Source organism: Athene cunicularia, assembly GCF_003259725.1.
Source record: "Athene cunicularia isolate RWA chromosome 2 unlocalized genomic scaffold, athCun1 chr2_part1, whole genome shotgun sequence".
NCBI lineage: Eukaryota > Metazoa > Chordata > Aves > Strigiformes > Strigidae > Athene > Athene cunicularia.
Window position 1 is genome coordinate 12,504,699 of NW_020799095.1, and position 24,920 is coordinate 12,529,618.

The following is a 24,920-nucleotide window of genomic DNA, read 5'->3' on the forward strand; positions in this document are numbered from 1 at the left end:
ATTACAGCTTGTGCCATCTTTGGCATGCAATTTATCAGTGACTTGATAGAAAAATGATTGAAAGTTGAGTCATAGACATGCACATCATTATTTGCAATTCAGTTTCTTAGCAAGTTTTATTAATCTTTTTACTTAAAAAGGAACTGGAATAAAAGGTACCTTTTGTGATTTGCTAATGAAAAATACTGGCAAAAAACTATAAAAAAGCAGTTTTCAAAGTATCAGTCACACATCCTCAGACCCACTTAAAAATAGGTAGATTTTTGTTGTGGCATGAGAGAAACCTACCTAAAATAAAAGTGTGTGATCTTCTCATAGGTCTGATTTGAGGAATGGTAAAATGTGATATACAGTGGTGGTCTGTTTTTCTTCTGTTGCTCCAGAGACCACACTTCCAATTGAGGCAGAACTGGAGAAATTGAGAGCTACCTGCCTTATATCTTTTCATAGAGGGAGAGGAGATGGGTTGTCTTTCTTCTAGCTGTAATGTGAATTTATTTCTCTATTTCCTTTGCTCTTAACACAGGTGTCTAATATGAAACGTTACATTCCAGGTCAAATAAGTAATCTGATTTGGAAATGCTTTTTTCCTGCCAAGATGAAAGTAGGAAGGACTTGTGTTCTAGGTTGACATGGACTGAGGCTTTCTTATTTTTGCCAGATAACTTAAAACCCCTATATTCTGGTCAACTCTTTATATACGAAGAAACAAAATTAAGGGTGTTTTTTTAACTTGCTTAGGTAAATTATTGGACTGTAATAGCTTAGTGTTATCATATTGCTGAATAGATGTATATACTGCAATTGGTTCTAGCTGGCCAGTGCTTCCTCTGTTGTTCTGGTATGTTCTCCTTCCTGGATTACCATATCCATTTGAACAGTTAATGAATGAATCTTCTCCCCGGTCCTCCACTTTTTGAATTTTTTATCCTATTATTAGTGTTGTGCTTGATTTACTCCTTTTGTTGTGCCACAAATTTCTGTCATAAGCTAGAAAGAAAACCAAAAAGGCTTTGATAGAAGATACTACTCTAGGCCATCCAGCCATGATATTCCTCAGTCTGAGTTCAGATGTATAGTTGTAAGATTATAATGAATGGTTTTGAAATGTTTACTTCAAATCAGTCCTGCCGAATAATAAGGGATACAATGAATCTCACTCCCCCCCCCCTGAAACAAAGACTTATTTGTTCCTAAAGTAGAAATATTGATGTATTCTAGATAACTTTTCTGTGTAGGACTTATGAATATACTCCTTGTAAAAATCCTACTAATAAGTCACTCTAAGTTCTTGGGAAAGGACAGGAGAAAACTGACACTGCTGAAAATCTTGTGAGTCTGTTTGCATGATTTCTTGTTGAAAAGGCGGTGTATGATAGTGATTCAGAGGTATTGTTTTATCTTCAGTGTAAGAAAGCATAGCTGAACTGAAGTTGTGATTAAAATCCTAAAAGGAAAGTTTAAAAAATCACCAAGAAAAAATTATAATAAAATATATTATGATAATTTAAATACATGCCAATGAATTTGAAAGACATAAGTAGGTTTGTGGGTCTGTGTCTTTCCCCAGACAACAGTGTCAATGATCAACTGGTACAGTACCAAAAGAAAATAAATTCTAAAAAGACAATGAAACAGGTAGAAATATAAAGTGCAACTTGTCATCTTAATGGACTTTTGAAAAATGCTTCTTTAGATTTTAACATTTTATTTATAATCAGAACCAACGTCTTTGTAGACAAGGTACTTTATAATGACCGAAAAAAGGAATCGGGAAAGAATGGTGTATTCCATACAGACTGTTTGCTTGCAGTGGAGTGTCTAATACCAGGCTTCAACATCACTAATTGATCATACAGTGCTTGTTATAATCTGTCAGGTGCTCTGGCGGTGTGTGTCAAGATGAATGATTGAATATTAAAAAAACTTTTCCTCTGTTCTTTTAGATACAAAACATTTCAAAACTATAGTTTCTTTTTCACTGTTACTCTGTGTGTATACAAATACATAACTATATTCAATGTATGTGTATACATACTATATTTTATATATACATATATGTACCAATAAGAGCCATCCCATATTTACAGAAGCTAGGAAAATCTTACCCATTATTTTTGTGTTTTTCCAAATACAAATTTGCTGTTCTTATACTCTCTTACAGAGATTAATTTTATGACTCTTTTCTACAGACTGTCATAAAAGCTGGTTTTAAAAAACAGTCTTTTTTTCCTAAAGACTTGTTTTCCACACCTATTAGCCAAGTGAATGTTATTGTCAGAAAAATTTTAAAATTTCTTCCAGTAAAGTTGAGAAAAGGGCAAAAGCATTGCTATCTCCTTACCTGAATTGGAACTGACATGTACCTGCATACCAGGTGGAGGTTCTGATCTAGCCTTTATCCTCTTGAAAATCAAACAGTGTTTCTTTACTTTAAAGTTTTAAAAAAGTGAACTCGTAGGACAGCTTTCCTTGTGGAACTTCATCTGTGGACCATCACTGATCCACAGGATACAGTGAAAGTGTTCAGACCACTGAAGATGATAGGTTATCTCCCTCTGGCCTAGTGAAACCTGAATAACTCTACAAGAGAAATGAAGGCAGAAAGAGGCTAAATCAGTTCCAGAATCTTTTGAACATTAAATCATGGACCTTATATCCCAGATGATTTCTCTTTTCTGACTGTCCTTTTTCTCTCTTGTCTTTCTGTCTTCTGAGTTTATCGTTCCATAATGATGCTGGACACGAAGGATTGCCAAAGCTTGAACATAACTTTTCTTATTTCTTGCTTTCTGGATGGCTGAGAAGTGTAACTGATACTCGGGAAAGAAAGTGGGGAAAACTTTATTTCATCCATTAAAACACCTTTTCCTACACTGGGAGAAGGTTTCTGTGGAGGGCACTGTCCCCTTCTTCTCCTGCCCATTTGGCACTGGAGAGGTAGCCAGCTGCTTTGAGCAGCTCAGTGTTGGAGATTGTGCTAACTGCATTTTTGGATAAGGAGATTTTTCCTTCATTGACAGATCAACTTGTGCACTTGGATTTGTTCCTTGCATTTTCTCTGCAGCCCAGGGACCTGCTGGAGTGATTACTTTCCCCTGCCAATTTTCTTCCATCTTTTGGTGCTCCTTTCAAGGCCATGTTCAGTTGGTTGTTCAATACTCTGGTAAGTCAGAACTGAAAGTGAACTGGCAGATGGCATTTCCTGGAGGATATCAGAAAGGGTCTTGTATAGTCAGTAGATAACTCTCCTATGCTTTGGCCATTAGCCACACTGTGCTCACAGGTGTGGAACAGGCATCTGCCTAAAGTTTGTGTTAATTAGCATTGTGTTCGCAGGAGGAATAGAGAGAGACTGGTGTTAATGGCAATCTTTGCCATAGCGTTAGTGGCATTGTCAAGTAGTATGGAACTAGTATGGAAGAAGGGTGAGCTGCACAGGATGAATTGCTGTCAGACAGCTTCTGTTTCAGTCACATATGAAGGTGTGATTTCATGTGTGCAAGTCACATGAATATATGACACATGGTGTTGAGCTGAGAATGCATTCATGCATTGGCAGAATGAAGACAATCCATATGATAATGGTTATACTTCTTTCATCTGAAGTTTTGCTTTCTGTATTTCTTATCTGCCTGATTTAAAGAAAATACTTTAAATGGAGACATTATTTAAGATTATTCTAGTTTTCCTTTAGTAACTACTTCATTAAGGACCTCTTATCACACACCATGTTGATTGATAAACTTGGTGTGTATGTGCCTTCTGATGTGAATTGATATTTCCACCCTTTTTATCAGCTGATGGTTTGAATGTATTTCACAATAAATTTTAATGTATTTGAAGATAATTTCTAAACTGGATCATGAAATTCCTCTTTTTTTAAGTCTTCCTCAAGTTATTTTATACATTCGTATACTATAATATTTAGGAAAAGAGCATTACGGAAATGTAATTGCATGCAGTTTGTTGAATAGTGAAATTTTTAATTCAGGCTATTACACAGGGTGATATTGAGGCTCTGTAGGATACTGACCTGTAGAAGACCTGACAAACTGCGTTAAAAATATGTCATTTTAATAGACATCATTCAGGAATGAAGCTTCAAAGTATAACATATGAGTTTGCCATCTGTTTGGATATTTACAGTATTTTTGAAGTAATTCAAGGGTTTAAACTAATAAAATGCAGATTACAGAAGCAGGAGAGGCTTCTGTTATTTTAGAAACTATACTCTGTGCAACATTATTTTGTTGAGAGGCATTGGCTCAAATTGTTTCTTCACTAGACCACCCTGTCTAAGCTGAGCATCACTACTGTCAAGTACCTTTTCTCTGAACTTTCTCATTATTACAAACATTCAGCATCAATGCAGTCTCATTAATAGCCAAATTAAAATCTACACAAAAAAGTTTTAATTAGGTCAGCTGAAGGAACGAGCTATAGGAGCTTAGGCAAAGATGAACAATAGTCATCTTTTAGAACTGAAGGATCACAGATGTAACAAAACCTGGCTTTTCTCATTTGAATTGCATCAGAAATGAAAAAAATTGATTTATCTGAGTAGTACAGAAGTACAATAGCTCAACAAGGAACCTCATCTTTTAAAGCTGGAGAGAACCTCAGCCTGGTAACTTGCAATTCCTCTGCAATTCTCACTTTAGGCTTCACTTTTATTTGAAAAGATTCAGTGTCTAATCTACATGAAAGCAGACAGATCTTAAAAGTGATGGGTCCTAAAAGGATGATAATTCTGCTGTGGTCTTTCTTGCACTGCCTTTACTTGTTTTCTTGCTTAGCTTTTACCATTGTAAACCAGTTGTCAGAATTTCAGTGTTCCCATATCTCCTGCTTTTGGAGATTTCCACTAGCATAAATGCTAATCACCATATTTGTAGGTATGTTAGAAGAGTTTGTGATAAATTTTTCTCATCAATAGAATCTGTTGTAATTATCCAGCTGTATTAGTTATTATGGTAACATTATTTTTATGCCTGCTTTTATTTAAAGTAGGGAACACCTTGTCATGATACAAACCATCTCTCCCATTCACAGGATATAGCAGTGTGCTTTGATAATGGGTTCAAGAGCATGAGCTATTTGGGGTCTGGAAGCTCCCAGAGGATGGCCAGAACAGGCCACAGCTCTTCTTACTGATGCCTTATTTGAAGCAATTTCTTGAAAGCAACTGGGCTTTCAAGTTGAAGAACATTACTGGTGTCACTAGAGCGTATGAAAGTAAGACAAAAATGAGGAGTTGAATAGTAACTGTAATACTTACATATCTCTTTTTCTTTTTGTAATTTTGTTTCATCCATTCCTCTGCAAAGTTTAGCCATTATAAAATAACTACCTTTTCCAAATTGTTTTCCCACTGTGATGCTCTGTCTTGTTAGATGTTTTCTGCTTATGTGTGCTTGCTTTATAAGCATGGATAGACAAAATGGAATCTGTCACAAATTATAGCAGTTACCAGTGAGAATAAATCAAATCTTGAAAAATAATTCAGTGTGCTCCTGGGAACAATTTGGATGTGATTCAGTGCTGAAACCTGTGGAAAACAAAGTATTATGACTGCACTGGTGATTAAATCTTTCTTAGTATGAGTTGGGAACAGAAATATTCTATTTAACATATTTCTGTGTCTTTTTAACTTTTATAGAGGGTTCCCCTCACACCCTAGACAAATGTTTTCCTCTTAAAAAAAAAAAAAGTATGATTCATTGGAAATAGATGCCATATGTTAAAAACCAAGTTATTTATCTGTTGATGTTTGCATTGTGTCCAGGAAATGCATTTTTAACTTGCTGTCTTCCCTCCTGTGCTTGGCTGTTACCCCCACTGGTGGTCTTAGAGTCTTACAATCTTGAAGTTCTAATACAGTTTCTAGTCTCCAGAGACAAAAGATCAGATCTGGGCTGGTACGTATCAATCTACTGCTCTTGGAAACAGTGGAAAAGTGGCAACTATGTGGGATTTGGCATATGACACACACATATCTATAATGAAGAGCAGTACTGAGGTTGTGAAATGAAGCACTCGGAAGACTAGGAAATGATGAATTAAATGGCTTTGATGCCACTGGAATGATGGTTTAATTCTTGCTTTAAGTTATGTACTTAAGTATGATCCTGAATAGGAAACTTTTTATCGAAATGTGAAGATTTTATTCCTCTTTTTGAGATACATGCGAGAAAAATTTCATTAGTTGCGATTCAGAATGGTAAATATGTATGTTCTTAGTGCTAAGCAGGCAATACTACTGGAGCAGGTCTTCTCAGGAAACAAAGGAAACAAGCTAGATTATAGTAATACGTCACTGAGGAAACTTCTTATCTGTAAAATACAGGATAGGAAGGAGACATAAAATATTTTGCCTCCACACTACTAATTAGCATTCATACTGGTACTTCAGGTTTCATATTTTCACCATTATGCCTACCTCAATCAGCGTTTGCATTGAATTATCCATAGATACGTATTTATTTCAGCCTTGTTTTTAATAAAGTTCCTGTGATTTTCCTATAAAAATCTAAAGCAAAAACTAAACAAGTATTCCTATGCTAAAGTTAATACTTTTACTGTATTCTAGAAGTTTGCTTTCCTGTTTTGCTGGTACTACCTTAGAGAGGCTTACACAGTTAGGGGTGCAGAAATAATTGTAGATGTCCAATTCAGATACACAAAATGTTGAAGAAGTAGCTCTTTCTATAGGACACTGTGTTTCTCTGGATCATATTGCTACATAGGTTTTAGATGTTGTCATATTAATTACTATCTGTAAGTGTTTATATTTGCTCTTTTAATGGTGGCCCATAATAAGCGTGGTATAAATGAGGATGTCAGTACTTTATTTAAAAACTGTATAATATGATGTTTTATAATATGTATGTTTGATGTTACCATGTTTTTTGGCATATTCACGTGTCTTTACATTTACACATCTCATGTTTTATGTACACATTTTGTAATTAAAAACTTGAAACTTTATTCCTATAACATGTAATGAGGACTATTGTGATTATATTTCCAAGTTAAAAAAACCCCACCACCACCTATGTGTACTAGTTACTATGACGACATCTTAAAAATACCTATAATGTTTTAAAAAAGGACAAAGCAGTCTCCAAAAAATGAACTTGTAGTGTATGATTGAAGTTTTTAAAAAAATATGTTCTTTTAAATAAGGAATTGTTTGCATTATAATGCATTTGACATATAGGAAACATGAAAGCCCTTGATAAGCATAACATGGAGTTTTCACTTGCGAGAAGTCAGGCAGGCTCATGGCAAAAAGCTCAGTGAGGTATTTGGTGAAGCTGAACCTGGTCTGCATCAGCCCAGTGCTGTGGGATACAGTGTGATCTGTGGGAGAAGGGAGGCAAAAATTACAACCAGTCCCGTGCCAGACATCTTACTACTCTTTAATCGAGCTTAGTTTTCTGTCGGGATCTTGGAAAGAGTAGAGGGTTGTCAGTAAGTAATGTGAGAGCGATCAATGAGCCATGAAGGGTAACAAGGTATTTGGTGTGAAAGCCATGACTGATTCATGTTGAAGCAAAGCCTGAGGCTTGCTCCAGAAGTCAGTGTATTTTTGCACTGACTTGACAGTCAGACACCTTTGGAAAGTTTTTCATAACTTTTCAGAGATGTGAAACACTAAGGCTGTTTCCAGAAGACATGGAGCCAGTGGCTGGAGTAAAATGAATGACTCGAACATTCAGGATAACTTTAATTAATCAAAATGATTTGCTGTTTGTCAAAATAGATGTTGCATAACAACATGATTATGAATCTTGGGAAAATCATATGCTTTGTGGATGTTGAGGTCACTTGTAGGCTTTTTTGTAAGTTATATTCCACCTATAAACATGATTCAAAAGACATTAAGACATTTTCAGGAGGAAAAAAATAAATTGTTATTTGAAGGTTCACCCATTAAAGCACATTAGGAAGTGATAGAATATGTTATCACAGAAGGTAAAGACTATAGTTTTATTTATGAGAAAAGATCTGAGCAGCCATGTTAGCATGTTGTTTTGGCAAAAGCTTTACCTCAGTTCTTGAGGTATGTGCAATAGCATGCCTTCTGATAGCTGAGCTGGATCAGACATAAAAGCTGAACTGAGGAGCTGGAGTTCTGCTTATGGCTAGTGCATGATTTTTAAAATGAAATGAATTTGTAGGAACAACTGGGTGCTTTGTTCACCAAAATTATTTTCTAAACTTGCTGACATTCAGGAGTAATTTAGAGATAATTTATTTTCTTCCTTTTACAATTTAAAATGCATAAAATAATATTACTGTCATTATAATTCACACGAACTAAAGGATCTTTTTTTATTATCAAGTTACCACACAATTACTGTAACTCTGTACTGATTAGGAAGTGGAATTTGCTTTTTAAGGTGTGTAACTTTAAAAAAACCTAACCCCCAGCTATATGATGGAAGGGGAGAAATGAGTTGAGAGTGTGAAGTAAATGCATTATTTATTTTTAGAAACAGTCTAAAAGAGATCCTAATTCATCACCATGGTGTGATAAAACTCTGAAAAATGTTTAATATTTCTTTAAGCTGGTGTGTTTTTCAGCTGTTTTAGGGAGAATATCACTTGCTATTTTTTTCTCTGCCTCTTCATTTAAGAGGTTGTGATCTGATCTCATTAAAATGTATGGCCCACGTTTAGAAAATAAGGGGAAAATATAGAAGGAAAATAGAACAAAAAGAAAACTAGAGATGAGAAATCCTTGGCAATTTCTTGTTCAGAGAAGGCTTTAGACATGAGAGAATGATTATCTGGCAAGGCTGAGACAGTTTTGTTTAGCTCTGAAAAGTTACAACCTACCTTAATATACAAAAATTATTTTGCATGCAATTCTTTTAAGAGGAAAATTAGTAATACAAATAAATTTTTAGTAAACGAGGCAGATCAGGAGTTGCAATCAGCATAGAATATTCCAGGATGAAAAAGCCTCAGGGGGATATGGGAAATCTACAGATTAGACTGCATCAAACAAAAGACGTTTAAAACCACTTAGTGACATGGGCTAATGCTGGTTCACTCATGAATGCTGACAGTTTCAGAATTTATGGCAGTATAGTATTACAATGGTCATGTTGACAATTACATTGTAAAGGCAAACCTAAGTATTTCCACTGAAATTATTAGTCATTTTTACTGTCATTTTGTGGTGGGTGAAAAAATAATATTTATTGTAACTAGAATGACAGATTTAATCAGCTACAAAAATCAATAGTTAATATATGCAGCAGTTTATGTCTTTTAAAGTGTGGGAAATAATTTCATGCAAAAATAAGCTTGATAAATAATGTTCTTTGAAATATTTTTAAAAATTATATTGATGTTGAAGCCTTTTACAGCCTCAAATCATACAGTCCATTTGAGTAATGGAAGGCAAAGGAGGTCCCATTATGCAATCATTAAAAGAAATGCATGGTGTTGTTCCTTCAAAAAACCCCCTTAGGTATGAAGCAGCTGATAATTTAAAACCTTGAGACGCCCATACTCAGAAATGAAATAGAGTATCTGTCACTTGAGGAAAAAAAAAGGGGATTTTTTTTTTTTTTTTGTCATGTGAACTGTGTGTTAATGCAGAAAGAAAGCAGAATTATATGATGCCCTATTTTGTTGGAAGAGCTTCGCTATTTTTTCCTGTTTAAACTGTCTGCCTTCTTTAGTGCCTCTGGTGTAATTTACTCGAATTTCCCCTTTCTGTTTCACATTATTCTAGACATACTTTTCTGATCTTTTTTACTGTTATACTTTGTGCAGAGTAACGAAACACTATTGCTACTATCAGAAGTGGAAGATGCTTTGTTTCGTTATTGTAAAGAAATGAATCAGTCTTTTCAGATGTGCCACATAAGTGGGTCTAAATCGGGGTATTTTTAAATTTTTCTTCTAATGACAATGGATTATAATTTAAGTATTGCCTAAACCAAAATATTTCAGCAGCAGAACGAAGTGTTCCATGAACTTCTCTGTTCTGCTGTCCACCAACTACCTTGAATGAATGAGGAGGCAGTGCAAAATAGCCCATTAATATGATACTATTTATAGCACAGTAATTGGGAATCTATGTATAAACACTCTTTTGCAAATAATTGAGTCATCCTTACAGCTGCAAGTAAGTACAAGTTTGCCAAGTACCCACTCAAATTCAAGAATGGCTTTTTGAGAATTTAGCCCCTCTTTTAAATAGTTTGTGCAAAGGCTGATAATTCAGATTCTAAAGGAGGCAGCTGACGTTTTCATGCTAATATATGTTTTTAAAATAGTCACAGGTTAGAGACATTAATGTCTTCATCCAACATAAACAACACTTGAAGATGTAATTGTAACCACAATGGTAAAAATTAGGGATGGTTAAGTCTGACTTGTGAAATGAACCACATGGAGCAATTTATAGTTTTATTTACTGTGGTTTTGATATAATTAGATTTATTTGCCATAGTTTTTGCCAAAACTCAGTGCTGTCACTTATAGAAAGCTGGAATCCTACATCCTAGAGTGTTTAATGATTTTTTACAACTATATGAGCTCTAATAAACAGTGAACTCTCTATAAACTTTGCTTTGCCTAATATACTTATATGGAAAAGTCCATACCTACCCTGGACATGTGCATAAAGCACCAAAGGAGAAGAAAGTGAATCTAACTTATAACACTGAATGTACCTACATTTTCATAATTACTCAGGCTTTGTTTACACTGAATGTTTTACATTTTTAACTGAAAATTGTAATAATATAGCACTACTGATGTTGTAATAATTTTTGTCTGTATCATAATTCTTGACCATCAAGTCTTTCACAGTCTACCTGCTGTCCTAGATGGAGTAATTAATATGCTAATTTCAGTCCAGTCCATCAAATGAAACTATCTGTTAAATGGTTTCATGTTACTGGATGCAACATACTGCTTTGAAAGGGGGCCTCAGGGTCTTGTCTTGTATTTCATTAAGTGGATTCCATGGTGAAAAGTTGATAAATCTCAGCTTGCTTCCTAAGCTTAGGTTACAAATATTTGTTAAATATTTGTTATGTGTTCTTAGAGACTATTCATCTATATGGTTTCTGATTCTAAAGATTCTAACTCCTGCCTTTTATTTCTGTCCCTACATGTGTTCCTTATTATCTTCTGATTTAGTATTGTAATGCTTTCATCTCCAGTTAGAAATATTAATACTTCTTTTTTCAACCGATGCATGTCTTCCTCTATTTTAATTATGAAACTGCTTTCCTGTTCTCATTCCTGATCAAGCCCTTCATCTTCATTATGGAGTTTTTTAATAATTAGATATACTTATTCTTTATCTGCTTTTGTCTGTTATTTCCCTGTTCATTTGCATAAGTTCTACTCACTTTGGATGCGTCTGTCCATTTTAGACTTACATCTGTATGTTATTACATGAAGCGCTTCAGCTTGAAGTGTCACCTCAGAGTTACAGCATTTACTCTGTCCTCCCCCATGTCTCTCCTCAACACCTTCTGGAGTTCTGAAAGAAATCGACTGCCAAGGGGTTGTCTAAATTGAACAGTTTATTGGAGATAGGCAGGCTTGTTTGTAAGAGCTTTTTAAAAAAAAGAACAGTTAAAAAAAGAACAGTGTAAGCCATCAAAATGAACATGTATCTGTGTTACTGTACTATCTGATCACAGTCTGGTTCTTCCCACTCCCATGCGATCATACTGGTCCACTTCCCTGTCTTGTTGATGCTGTGTCTCAAATTATAGCGTGTTATTCAGGAGACTGTCTTTATTTACAGACTCACTGCCAAGAGACCTACAGCCTTGATTAAAAAAACTAGATCGTACAACAATACAGATAATAATTGCTGCTAAAGTGAAGGTCCTAAAACAGGTCCTTGGAGGGAAGAATCTACTTCACTGTCAAATCTTTTCCTTTCTGACACACTACAGATTCAGTCCTGCAAGAGTACGAGCTTTCTGCAGCCTACTGGACTCCTGATTGCACCTTGCAGAACTCTTCACCACAATAGAGAAGAGTCTTGTTTTTATTTTCCTTTTCAGATAAACTTGAAATGCTGATAATCATATGCTAATAGACTTGGCATGTTGAAGTAGGAGTGATTTTTGCATAACAGGTGTTAGAATCTTTGTAGCACTTGGGGGTTGGGGGGGCAGGATAATGCTTACCTTTAAACGAATAAAATACTGGAAGAGGGTAACAGATGTCATGTGCAGAGAGAATTACAGCACAGTGCAGAGTGGTAGATTACAGTGCATCTCGTTATTGCTTCAGTACTTAACCTCTAGAAATCATTTTGAATTAGAACTGAAAATGAAAAGGTAAAAATCTGAAGATACTTTCATCAGATACCTGAAAAGTAATTTGTGATGTTCTATCTAAACCATCAAACGCTTTTTCTGGTATCAGTGACAGCAAAAGGAAAAGCACATTCCTGCTTAATAGTTTGACAGATTTCATGACAAGAAGTGACAATTGCTGAGCCAGAAAAGGGAGAAGCACTCCTTATTTAAGCAGTAACACTGAAGGCAATGTAGCATAGCTAAAAGAAGGAAAGCACTTTAATTTACAATAAATTTGCAACACTGACTTCATGACATGTTTTTGCCATCTTGGCAGAGAGTATTAGATTTTTTTTGAAGGAAAAAATTCTCAATATATTGTGTCTCAAATATTCTTCAGGGTGGAATAGTTTTAAAATCTCATAAGGCTATTTTTGACAGTTGTAGGCTTTTTGTTTTGTCTTAATAGGATTTGCATAATCATAACAACATAAAAACATAGAAAATATTAAATTACACCTTTTATAAATAAGCACATCCAGTGGAGGAGATAAAAGTACAAGATGGCGTAATGTTTCCATTAGCTTATTAAGTGATAGAATGCCACTAGTGTTACTGACAAAATTCGCAGTTTGTGTTTAACATTCAAGTCCTAGAGAGTACCTGCTCTCCAGAGTAGGTAGTTTTCCATTTACCTTATAAACATAAAAGTAATTTTGCATGTTGTGGACTCATGTTCAGATTGAATCTTGCTGGAGGATGAAATGAGATGAATTAGATAGACTGCCATTAGCCTTGTGGACCAGGTGAGGTTATGAAGCAGTGAAGATGACCACAGATAATATAATGGAAAGGACCTCTCATGTAATTCTGTGTATTGTCATTGCCAGGACAGGAGGTCACCTCCTCTGCCTTGTTCCTCTGGTTTTAAAGGGAAGAAAATTTACTTCAACCATTTGTTAGGAAAAGAAGCATTTTCCTTATCATATTTAGTTGTATTTGCATTTGCCCCAAATGTTATTTGTATTCTTGTATTATGTGGTATCACATATTCTACCTTGTAAATCAGGAACTTGCCCACCTGCAGTGATTGAAAGGAAAACTCCTTCATGCACTTAGATAAAGAAATAAAGGTATCGCTCATCACTGGCTAAGTTGTCACATGTAGCTAGGGCATGCCTTACAAACAGCTTTAGTGCCACATAATGTTTCATTATTTTTCTCATAATTTGTCATGAGTATCAGGAAAAGACACATAAAGGTAACTGACCAGTCTAAATGTTTTTGCTATAGGCACAGTGTATGCACTGCAGTGTGATTCCTAAGCTGGCATTGCCTTATTTTCTCTCCTTTTGTGTAGTTACAAAAGCAAGTAGTAAGATTTTGCCCAGAAAGATTTCGAGACTGTGAAATTTTCTCACTTCTTCCTTCTTTAAAGTGTTAATAAGTATCATCTTTCCAAACAGATTTTGTCTTGTCTAAGGGTTTTTAACTGTACCAGAGTAGCTCTTTGGTATGTGAAACTACTTTAACTGTGCTATTACTCAGCTTCTGACCTTGTATGCCAAAGAGAGTCTTATCAAATATATAAATCCTTCTTTTCTAAGCAGTAAGGCTCAAAATTATTACTGAGAGATTATTGCTTGTGTAATATGACATGTGGAGGATATCTAGTGAAAACTGGCATGAGAGACTGGAAACAAATTTTCTTCTGTTTCTGCTGAATATCAGTCAGTCTCTGCTAAATCGTATTTTCATTAGAAAACTTGATGAAGCTTAAGATACAAACACACCAACAGCACGTTTCTTTATACTTGGGGGTTAGTTTGTGTTGTTGCATAGCTGAAATATGCTACAATTAGAACCATGGAGCAAGTATGCTATAATACAGGTATCTTCTGTCATTTCAGAGGTGCCCTTGGTTAGATGACATATCATTACAGAGCCACCAGATATGGCACAGGACCTACAGGAGACCTATGTCACTGTGATGCAGCAACTAGATGGTACCTTGGGACAAAAAAAATATAGATGCCTATGTGTTCGTTTAAAACCATTCCTTGTGATTGCAGTGAGAAACTTGAAAGTGTGACATGCCTGTACTTCACAACCCCTAAAATAAAAAAATATGAAGGTTGCTCCAAAAGAGTTGACGGTTCATATTTTCAGTGTGGAAAATTTTTTGGAAAGTTTATAATAGAAGTATTTGGACAGAATGTTATAGTCAACTGTAACAGATAACTAAGGCTTGGACAACTTTTTTTTTTTTTTTTTAATTCCACGTTACATTTTTTCTCCATGTATTTGTAAAAAGTTTTCCTTTGCTTTTTTCTGGTTTTGTTTTAATTTTTTTTGTTTTGTTTGTTTGGTTTGTTTGTTGTTTGTTGGGTTTTTTTTCCCCATTTGTAGTCTGTGTAACTTCTATCTGCATAAGCAGATCTTTTTGTCTGAAATTATTTAGTTTTCAGGTAGATGTTTATATCAAAACATTGGTGATACAAGCAAAATGACAGTGACGCATCTGTGTACTGTATTTTGCAGCAGCTCTGCAAAAGTGGTGTTTTAAGCATAAATAACCAGCGTGGCAAATAGTTGCTTTTTTGAGAACCAATTTGTTAGAGAAACTTAAAACATGACAAATTATAACTGCAGCTGGTGTATAGTGAAGCTGCTAAATAGATTTCCTGAAAAAAAAAACAAAAAACCACACAACAAAAAAAAACACCCAAAACTTTTTTTGCATTTTTAACTTCAATAAGTACTTGATTATTTCAGCAAGTTAAAAGTAAGTACTTGAATCACATGACTGCCCATTTAACTTGACTTCCAGACTCATCACTCTTCCATAATGAACAGCGTTATTCTGGACAATCCCTAAAACAAGCAGAACCATTTGAGAGCTGGATGAAGAACACAAATTATGTTTCATAGAAAAAAACAGAATGTAAATTTTTTGATCCAAATTAGAATGAAATTAGAGTCCAAAATACGTTCTGTAGAAAACAGATGAACGCTGACTCCCCTGTACTCTTAAGTTTTAGGATTGTTTCAGTTGGGGAAGAGATACTTACCTGTGAAACCAACTCAAATAACTTCTGAATGTTCTAGCATTTCTTCTGATGGTCCTACTCTGCATATAGGTTAGAAACTTCTGCCTTCAGTTTCAATGGACGGTAGGGTATGGGATGGTTATTAAGTGCTATTTAATATAGCTCCTGTCAAAGCTGCTAACACTTCTTTCAAATGAAAACATTTGTAAAGGGTTGGTTTGGAATAATCAACCTATCTACAATATGCTGCTGGGACCATCTCTCTCTTCTTCCAAGATGACATATATTTAGGCTGAGCTGTAATTTCTAGCTTTGCATTCATAATCAGAAAACTTTGAATTTAGGCTCGGCCCTTTTCTCCTCAATTTAGACAAGGCTGAGAGTTCTTGTTAGTATTTCACCTGAACTTAGTGCTCATCATGAGTGTAAGCAGACATATTTTTTGCTGCTAGGATACAAGTATATGTTGTGACATTAAGTTCCAAAGCTCTTGCACATCTGTCAGTGTTCATGGCTCTGGGGAATAATAGACTGTGCTTGTTCTTAGTTCTGAAAACAGAGTATCTCATAAAACTGGGAATATGCTTTTCACTAGTTTTAACTTAAATGTAGTATTATTTAGATCACTCCTCCAGTTTGGAAGTTCTTCCAGTGAAATAACATGGTTACCATGTGTTTGGAAACAGTTACTGCAGTAGTCTAGGTTGCCATGGCGTTTCCCTATATACAGTGCTCTAAATGCTTATGGCTTGATATGAAAATGCTCACTTTCACACATATTCAACTGTTAATGTTGTGTTTGTCACTGCCTATACTAGGAACCAGTTATAAAACTTCCAAGAGATCTGGAGTTGTTAAGCTGGATGTTTTATCAGCTTGTTCTCTGTGGACATCATCACTGGCATTACTGTTCAGGATTTCCCATCTATTTCTTCCATCATTATCTCAAACAACCTGTCTAATAATTTAAATGTATGTTTAGTATAATGCCAAACTAAACATGCTGTATAAATATTTGATGTCATTTATACTTCAATAAACTCGTTGCACTTAATTTGAGATTTTTCTCAAATTCATATAGCCACCCAATACCAAAATAACGTTGCTTTTAACTTCCAGTCAGTATCCATGTTCATGAACTACCTGGCAGCATTTGACTGAACAGCATTAAAGATATTCTTTCTACTAGATAGAAATAACGAGTATTATAAATTGGTACTACACAGTCTTACGTATTCTGCTAAAAATATATAGTAAGTTACCATAATTTGTTTCATTGGGCCAGTCAGGTAGCTGATTTGCAGAGTAAAGGAAGTGGAAGAAAGGATACAATTCTGTCAAAGTCATCGGTGGCAAAGCCTACATACATTTTGGACCTGAAGGATACCTCAGATATTTTAAAAGTACATTTCTCTATGAACAGAGATTTTAGAATGGCATTTTCTTATTCATTAGATGTGCTCTGTTTGAATATTAAGGATTCTGATTTCTTTTGGTAACAGACAGTGATTTAATTATTTTTCTTGTTGCTGTTATGAGTCAGCATTAGGAGGGGTTAAGCTAAGTTCTGCTCTTTCATGTGCACTAGTGTCTATTGTGCAGGCGACATGGTGGTTATCCTTTGTAACTGAGACCCTGATCTTGTGCATAGATTCTTGTAATATTGTATCATGGAATCCCTTTTTTTATACTGTTGTTTTGGGTTATTTTTTTCCTATTTATTTTCCTATTTTTCTTGTCCTAGTGCTTTTACATTTTTGAGGACTAAGAAAGTTTGGATGGCACCATAGATAACAACTTTAAAAATCTGAGCAACAGGTCCAATCAGACCCTTAATGTGTTTGTGAAATTTGCATACTGGAAGAAAATTACATATTCACAGAGTAGTTACTGAAAAATACCAAGAGTGATTATGCAGATCCTTGCTCTTTGATTGGCTAATGATAGGTTTCAGGCAATCACAGTAAAGGGAATGACACATTATGTGGTTATTTAAAAATTAACTTGTGCAAATCCAACATCTATAGTCAATCAGAATGCAAGGAAGTAGATAAATTTCGAGAAAAGAAATAGTAGAATTATTTCAGTAAAGTAACAACCCTTATGATCAGAAGTGATTGATGTGTCTTTTCTGAAACTAAAAAAAAATAATCTTAAAAGAATGAGAAAGCATGTGTAATACTGTCTCCAAAAATGCTTCCAAGAATGAGAAAGCAGTCTAAATGTTAGGCCAAACTCTACACAAAGAGTTTTGGGGATTTAGAAAAAGATATGCCATCTTTGCCAGCTCCACCTACATGGCCACTTTAAAAAAAGAACAGGTTTTAGTTTTACTGTTAATTCAGAGTATAAGACATACACTCAAGGGCTTTGGGATTACATTTTGTTGTGGGATGTTCTCACGCTGAAGAAATTTCCATTTGTCTCTCTGTTTCTTTGCCTGGACACACTTTGAATTTATATTTTCCTGAAATTTTAACTGGGACAAAAAGTCCAGGTAGCAACTTGAGTAGCTCAGCAATATACAAATATTTTAAAGGTTAATTTCATATTGCTACTTTTGTTCATTTGCTTTGTGTGGGTCAAGGAAATTTGGTACCCTAACAGCTACTCTAGAGTAGTTGCAGGCTGCTAAAAACTGTGAGGACTTCATTATCTAATCTATTGCTAGAAGGCAGGCTGTTTCTCTCAAGAGTTTTACAGATGTAGATGAAAAAAGTGCAATTAGTAAGCTCATTCCAAGAAATGTATGTCAAACTTATGTAATTTGAAGGTTAATGCCTATACAGGCATTGACTAGAAACTGGTTTTATTTATATTGTGTTTTTCACATGGAAGGTGATTTAAAATTGCAAAAGGATGTAATTTCTTATTTTCTTGAAATCTTCACAGGAGAGCCAAGGTTAGTTTATCCCCAGACCTTTCTCTCTCACTTTCTTGTTTGGACTCTTCCTTAATTTTGTTAAATAAATACTGAAAATGAAAATACTGTTCTATGCATACAAAAGCATTTATTTAATTCATACCCTATAAGTTTCATATTGGAAAATAGTCTTACAGCTCTAACTGCTGGTAAATTATTTTCATTTTTTAAGCAGGAAAGGACTGCTTTAAAAGTCCAATCAACTTTCTGTTTAGTGGTGTTGGCCATGAAGGGGGTTTTTGTGTTACTTTGGATAAATGCGCTCAAAGAGAATAGCAGCTTTGCTGATTTGATACTCTCCACCTATTTGAATCAATTGAACATCTGGCCCACTTTGGACATTTGAACAACGGGTGTCTTTTTCCATCTGATGATTTTGTTTAACTTTCGTATTTGAGGTACAGGTCAACCATAAAATTTTGCCCAAAACTGAATATATAAGTAATGGGTAAATAATAGAGACCTACTGGTGTGTATAACAGAGATAGTGTATCTCACCATGTTACTAAATGCGTTATTCCAAGTATAGTTTGCACTGTGCCGAATGTAGCTGCTGGACCTTATATCCTTCCAGAGTCTTGTGTAGAAAAAGACTGCTTCAAGGTTTAGACTCCAGAATCTCATTCCAATTTTAATGTAATGCTAATGTAAGTTGTGTTCCTCCTCAATGTTACAGCCTATAGACTATATAACTAGTCTGAAAGTTCAAAGATCTGAAGAGTAAATCTAGGCATATGGTATGTCATCTGTTGGGTAGAACAATTGATTTCATATATATGGATTAAGTGAAATAAATTCTGCATGTTTATACTAAAATAATGTCCATAGATGTAAAAAAAAACCCCAGAAAACAAAACAACAACAACAACAAAAAACAAAAAAAAACCCACACAAAAAACCCAGGTAAAAGCTAATTACATGTAAGCCTTTACTATACTGCAGACATCTTGCAAACTGTCATGTTTTAGCTCCAGCTGGCAACTAAGCACCACACAGCTGCTCACTCCCTCCCCCTCAGCAGAATCGGGAAGAGAATCGGAAGAGTAAAAGTGATAAAACTTGTGGGTTGAGATAAAGACAGTTTAATAGGTAAAACAAAGGCCCCACGTGCAAGCAAAGCAAAACAGGGAATTCATTCACCACTTCCCACCAGCAGGCAGGTGTTCAGCCATCTCCAGGAAAGTGGGGCTCCATCACACATAACAGTGACTTGGGAAGACAAAATGCCGTAACTCCAAATGTGCTCCCCTTTCTTCTTCTTCCCTCAGCTTTTTATTGCTGAACATGAAATCACATGCTATGAGATATCCCTTTGGTCAGTTGAGGTCAGCTGTCCTGACTGTGTCCCCTCCAAACTTCTTGTGCACCCCCAGCCTGCTCACTGGTGGTGTGGGGTGAGAAGCAGAAAAGGCCTTGACACTGTGTAAGCACTGCTCAACAATAACAAAAACACCCTTGTATCAACAACCTGTTTTCAGCACAAATCCAAAACATAATCCCATACTAGCTACTATGGAGAAAATTAACTGTATCCCAGCCAAAACCAGCACACAAAATAAGGATTCTAGATATATTGAGAACTCAGCACTGAATTTGCTGGCACAGTAGCTGGCACTCCAAGAGAATCAGTGCACATCAAGTACAGAAGACTGTGTCCTTTCAGCACTACTTTTCACTACCTCATCGCTTTGCTGTGAGTCTTACTAAGTGTACTGTCTTTGCTAAACTCCAGGTGCTGAACTCTGGGAATGTAACCTTTGAATGACAGCTAAAAGAGTATTAAAAAAATGAATTTTAGGTCTCCAGTGTGCAAAGACAGGGTTTAAAAGATGAATACAATTTTCCAAGAAGGCAAATGGAAAGCACTTTAACTATTTTCTACTATTGTTCTCTTTTTTGTCTTTTTTTTTTCTTCCCCCCAGGGCCCTTTCTCAAACAGCAGAACAGTTGGAGTTCAGTGCTAACATTCACAGAACGTTCTAAATGTTCCTATTGCAAAGAGTTGGTGGAAGTAGTATGAGCGCTAGGCACATGGAGCTTCGGGCTTGGAAGAACGAGTCTTTATTGGAGTGTCACTGTGCTACTTTTGGGAAGCTAGCAGCCAGAATGAATTACCTACAGGACATTCTACAGAAAAGCTGTGTGTCTTAGTTTATCCTTTTGACAGGCTGTCTCCAGGACTGAGTTAGGAAACCTATAGTTCATAGCTTTTTTTTTAGCCCTAGTAAAAAGATCCTCTCGTCTTTCTTTCAAGCCCTGTTCCATCAGGTGAAATATTCTCAGGACTCCACACTCCTCCCGTATATCCCATACTGCTGTTGGTTACACTAAAAGGGAAGAATAAGGTCTAAAACTTCCTTCATTTCCAAACCCAAACTGCATTCAGATTAAGTCCAGTTCAGTGGCATAAATTGGTGACAGAATCTGCATTTTTAAATATTCTCTCTCTGTATTTTAGATTGATGTTTTTTTCACTTAAAAACATTTGGAGTACAGTATGTTGTAGATTTAATTACATTTAGCATATCAGCGTAGCATGATTGACTTATTTTCTACATTCCTTTCAACATTTTTATTAGTGGATGTCTCTAGTCAATACACATTCTGTAGATAGATTGTTCATCACAAAGAGAAATGCAGAAGTAACACAAAGGGCAAATTGTGTTATTTTAGTGCCATGGAAATATGGTTGCAAATGACTTGCTTTGAAGGGCTTAAGTGACTGGGATAGCTTAAAGTAAATTGCTATTTTAACAGTGAAAAGGTGCTGGAATCTGCTCCCTAGCACATTATGCTGCAGTACAGCATAGTTCAACTGCTGTGAGCTCTGCCACTCATACTCAGCTATGAAGACATTAAACAATGACTGAAACTTAATTATTGTTTGGCTGGCACTCAAATGGCTATGATTTATGATGGAAGGTTTCTTATGTGTAGTCCATCAGTTGTCATAATAAAATACTCTTGCACTAATTGGTATTTTAACCAATATTTGGGTATTACTGCTGCTACTTGCTACAGAATTCCTATGGGCCAGACTAATAGTCCCCTTTTTTACCTTGGTTAGCAACTAGGTAATGCCATTGCCTTTACACACTGGAGAAACTAATTTCTCTCTATTTCTGAGTTTTGTCATATATAACATAATTGACTTAAAATGAAAAATTTCAGGAATGACATCAAAATTTTGCAATACAATACTTACTGTAAAGAACCCTACAGAGAGATCAGTGCTAAATTAGAAAAACTATCCTTGCATGACCCAATTTCAGCTCCTGCTCTTTCTCTAAGTATTCATAAAACCATGGTAAGACAGTGTGGCAGGTAAAGGCACAAGCCTGTCCTGTAGAAATGGCAAAGAATGAACAGAAATTGAAATTGTGAGTAGTGCCATGAATATTTGCACAGACAAATTCAATTAATATCAACAGAAAGGAATGTCGGTGTTAGAGGAATAGCTGAGTCATGCACAGCAGGAGAAGGGAGCATTAGTAGGAAGGGTGAGTGTCTAGAGTAACACTAGGATACTTTTTCTGTGTGTTTTATGTTAAGTTAGCAGGGAAAAAAAGGACTGTTCATGTCAATATCATCTTTGGTTCAGTTCACGTCATGTTAGTCCAAATTTCTGTATGCTCTGATTATCCTTCCAGTACAAAATTGTTTGGACTAGAAATGTTAGATATCCTTACTGCTAAAGGATGGGTTCAGAAGTTGGAATAGAATAAAAATATAAGTACCTTTGAAAAGAAAAATGAAAGTTAGTGAGTAGAATGGGATTCATTATTAACAAGTTCAGACTTGTTAATAATACATAGGCTGTACATTAATTCCTAGTTATTCATACCTACTTTGTTTTTTGAGTACACAGAGCCTTTATTTGAATGAACAGTAAGTAAAGTCCTGTTATTCATAAAGGAGGTACTCATGCATTGCATGTTAATGTTTAAACTTTCCCCCAAAATTGTCATTGTATAGTTCAAGAGAACATTAAATGCTTAATAATTCTATGCAGTAAAATGCCAAAGACAAATGCTGGCTCCAGGTATCAGGTTTTTTTACATCAGCTGTCTACAGTGAATACAAGCTTATTAAAGAAAAGAAAAACCAAACAGATTTACCACCATTCTTCCTGCTTATCAAATGTTGCCTAGTTATTGTCACGTTCTCCCCCTACTGTTTGTGATAGCTTTAGAAGAAAATTCTCTGTATTTTATCATTTAAAGCTCCTTTATATGTAAGTTTACCTACAACAAAGGCAGGAGAGTAATTCTAATCAAATGTGCAATACTAGATGCCAATTGTAGCTCATAATACAGCTTGAGAAAAAAAGCACCGTTTACCACATGGTTTTCTAGATGCTAAATGTGCATTTTAATGTGAAAGGGAAGATCGGAGAGCTCTCCTGTTCTTCAGCGACACTAAACCCAGGGGCTCCAGTACGCTGCAGCCGAACGCCTCATAAAAAGCTGCAGATTAACTGTATTTAGATGCACTGGTTTGATGTAACATCAGCTTGCTTGAATTAATGTCCTGTGACAAGCTCTCCCTCGCAAACCTTTAGAAGCAAACTGTTTATTTGTCTACAGTTTTAAGCTTGTCTACAGCCTCTGGTAGATTCTGCACTGTTTCTCACATACTGTTTTTTGGACAAAATCGAATCATCTATGAAGGACTAACTACCCAAAGGGTATAAACCCAATTGCTAGTGGTTTATTCAGCTTTGACACTTCTCAGTGTGATCCTTACTGGCATTTGTAAAACAAGCAGGCAAGGGAAAGGCTCCAGAGGCTTTCTTCTATTCATTTCTCTAATAGTTTTCTTGCCACAGGAGGCTTAAGAAGATTTGTACTGCCTGCTTTCTTTTCATTAGCAGTGAGTGCAATGCTGTTGGGTAAGTTAATGTGTGAGACTATAAAAAGAAAAGCACAGAATTTGGAAAAAAGGTGTATTTTCTCATTACTTAATTTTTAATATTATTTTTCTTGATTTATTCTATATGGGGTGCAGAGAAAAATAATATGTAACAGTTTTGGTATTTTCAGTTGTTCTCAGACAGAGAATTAGAATCTAGCTGTAGCCTGTTTCTTGAATGCAATACTATGCTTCACTGTTTTTTGGCAGCAGCATGTTAAAATTCTTGTTATTAGACTGACAAAGAAACCTGATTGGATTTTCAACACAATCATACTTCCTGTCATGAAATGTAATAATATTTAATGATTTCTTTGTATTTCTGTATGCAACAAAATGCATCAATCTTTGAGCCTTACTTTGACCACTATATTGCACTAACCTTCTATACTTAAATTACCATTAAGTGATTTACTCTGTATTTCATTATGAATGTTTACTCTAATGAAAAGTGAGCACTTTTGTTAAGTTTCATACTTTCCTTAGTACAATTACTATTTGCATCAGAGTAAAATTAGACTCTGTATAGAAGCACTTAAGTAGTCAGTTTTGTGTGTTACGACAGTTAATGTGTAAATCTATGCTATGTATCCACAGGATATTTTTTAAAAAATTAACACCATGCCATCAGTACTGTTAACATTTTCCCAAAATTTCTGGGGTCCTAAAATTTGCTACAAACAATGTAAAATAGGTAATGAATATAAATTAGCCTTATTGAATAATTCTTTTAGAGGACAAGTAATACAGTTTAAAATTTGTATCTGATGGATGATAACTCATGAAGGACATATATGTGTTAAGAAGAATGAACCTAATGATAGATGTTAATAGTCATTAAAGGATCACTGGATGCTGCCTCTCTGAACTTTTTAATCATGCTGCTCATCAGATATTAAAGATATTAAATATCTTTAATATTTTTGTTTTCTGATGTATTATACATGTTTGTTGTCTTTTCCTGTGCCCCCCAACACACACTTAAAACTTCTCTTCTGGGGTACAAGGAATACAGTAATGACTTAGGAAAAATGCTGGTAACTCAGCTGAAGCAATACTGTAGGAATTACTTTTTTTTTTTTTTTTTAAAGACTGTAAGCACAGCAACTGTTCTCTGCATGCTAGACCAGTACTTCAAGCAATTAGACCAGTACTTATAAAGCTATTCTTAGTGAAATGTATACAGATAGTGTGGGGTTTTTTAAATGCCAGGTTCTATTGTTTTTTTCCAGACAGTTACTAGTATATATACTCTTTGACATTTTGAAATACTCAAGCAGAGATAGCTGTTGATAGATGTAACTCAGCACTATTTTGTATTTACAGAAATTGCATTACCTCCAGCCACACTTGTCAGCAACTCTGCTCTTTTGATTCCCAGTTGCCCAAGAACTGTAGCTAGAAGCACTGTCAGTGTGTGATATCATTAATCAAGAAGCCAGTTATACTCTGTTTTATTTTAATTTGCATGTACACGACTACAAATTACCTGTCACAGTTATTCAGCCCTCAGCAACTGTAGTCAGTGCTCAACAGTTTACTTGCATTCTATCTGTGTTGTTTTAATCAGACAGAGACATGATTCACTGGAAGCTAGCATAGATCATAGCCTAAAAATGGCCCTTACTCATAAGAAGTTGTGTAGGGAAGTAAAGCTCATTTCTTAGAGAAACGTTTGGCTCTCAGATTGAATTTATTATAATTTTGTCCAGAAATTTAATTGGTTTCTTTCTTTTTTTT

General features: G+C 35.3%; 1 protein-coding gene across 3 annotated transcripts in view; it reads left to right on the plus strand.

The window, feature by feature from the left end:
• The window catches only part of ZNF385D (zinc finger protein 385D), a 443,055-nt gene that overhangs the window by 149,948 nt on the left and 268,187 nt on the right, over positions 1–24,920 (plus strand). The window contains exon 1 of one of the 3 annotated variants that reach the window (XM_026841924.1): positions 23,067–23,160. The exons of the other annotated variants lie outside the window; for them this stretch is intronic. Within the exon in view, the coding sequence (XP_026697725.1) occupies positions 23,151–23,160 (10 nt within the window). The 5' untranslated portion in view covers positions 23,067–23,150. Of the gene's footprint in view, positions 1–23,066; positions 23,161–24,920 lie in introns of those variants that run through there. 3 annotated transcript variants of the gene reach the window in all.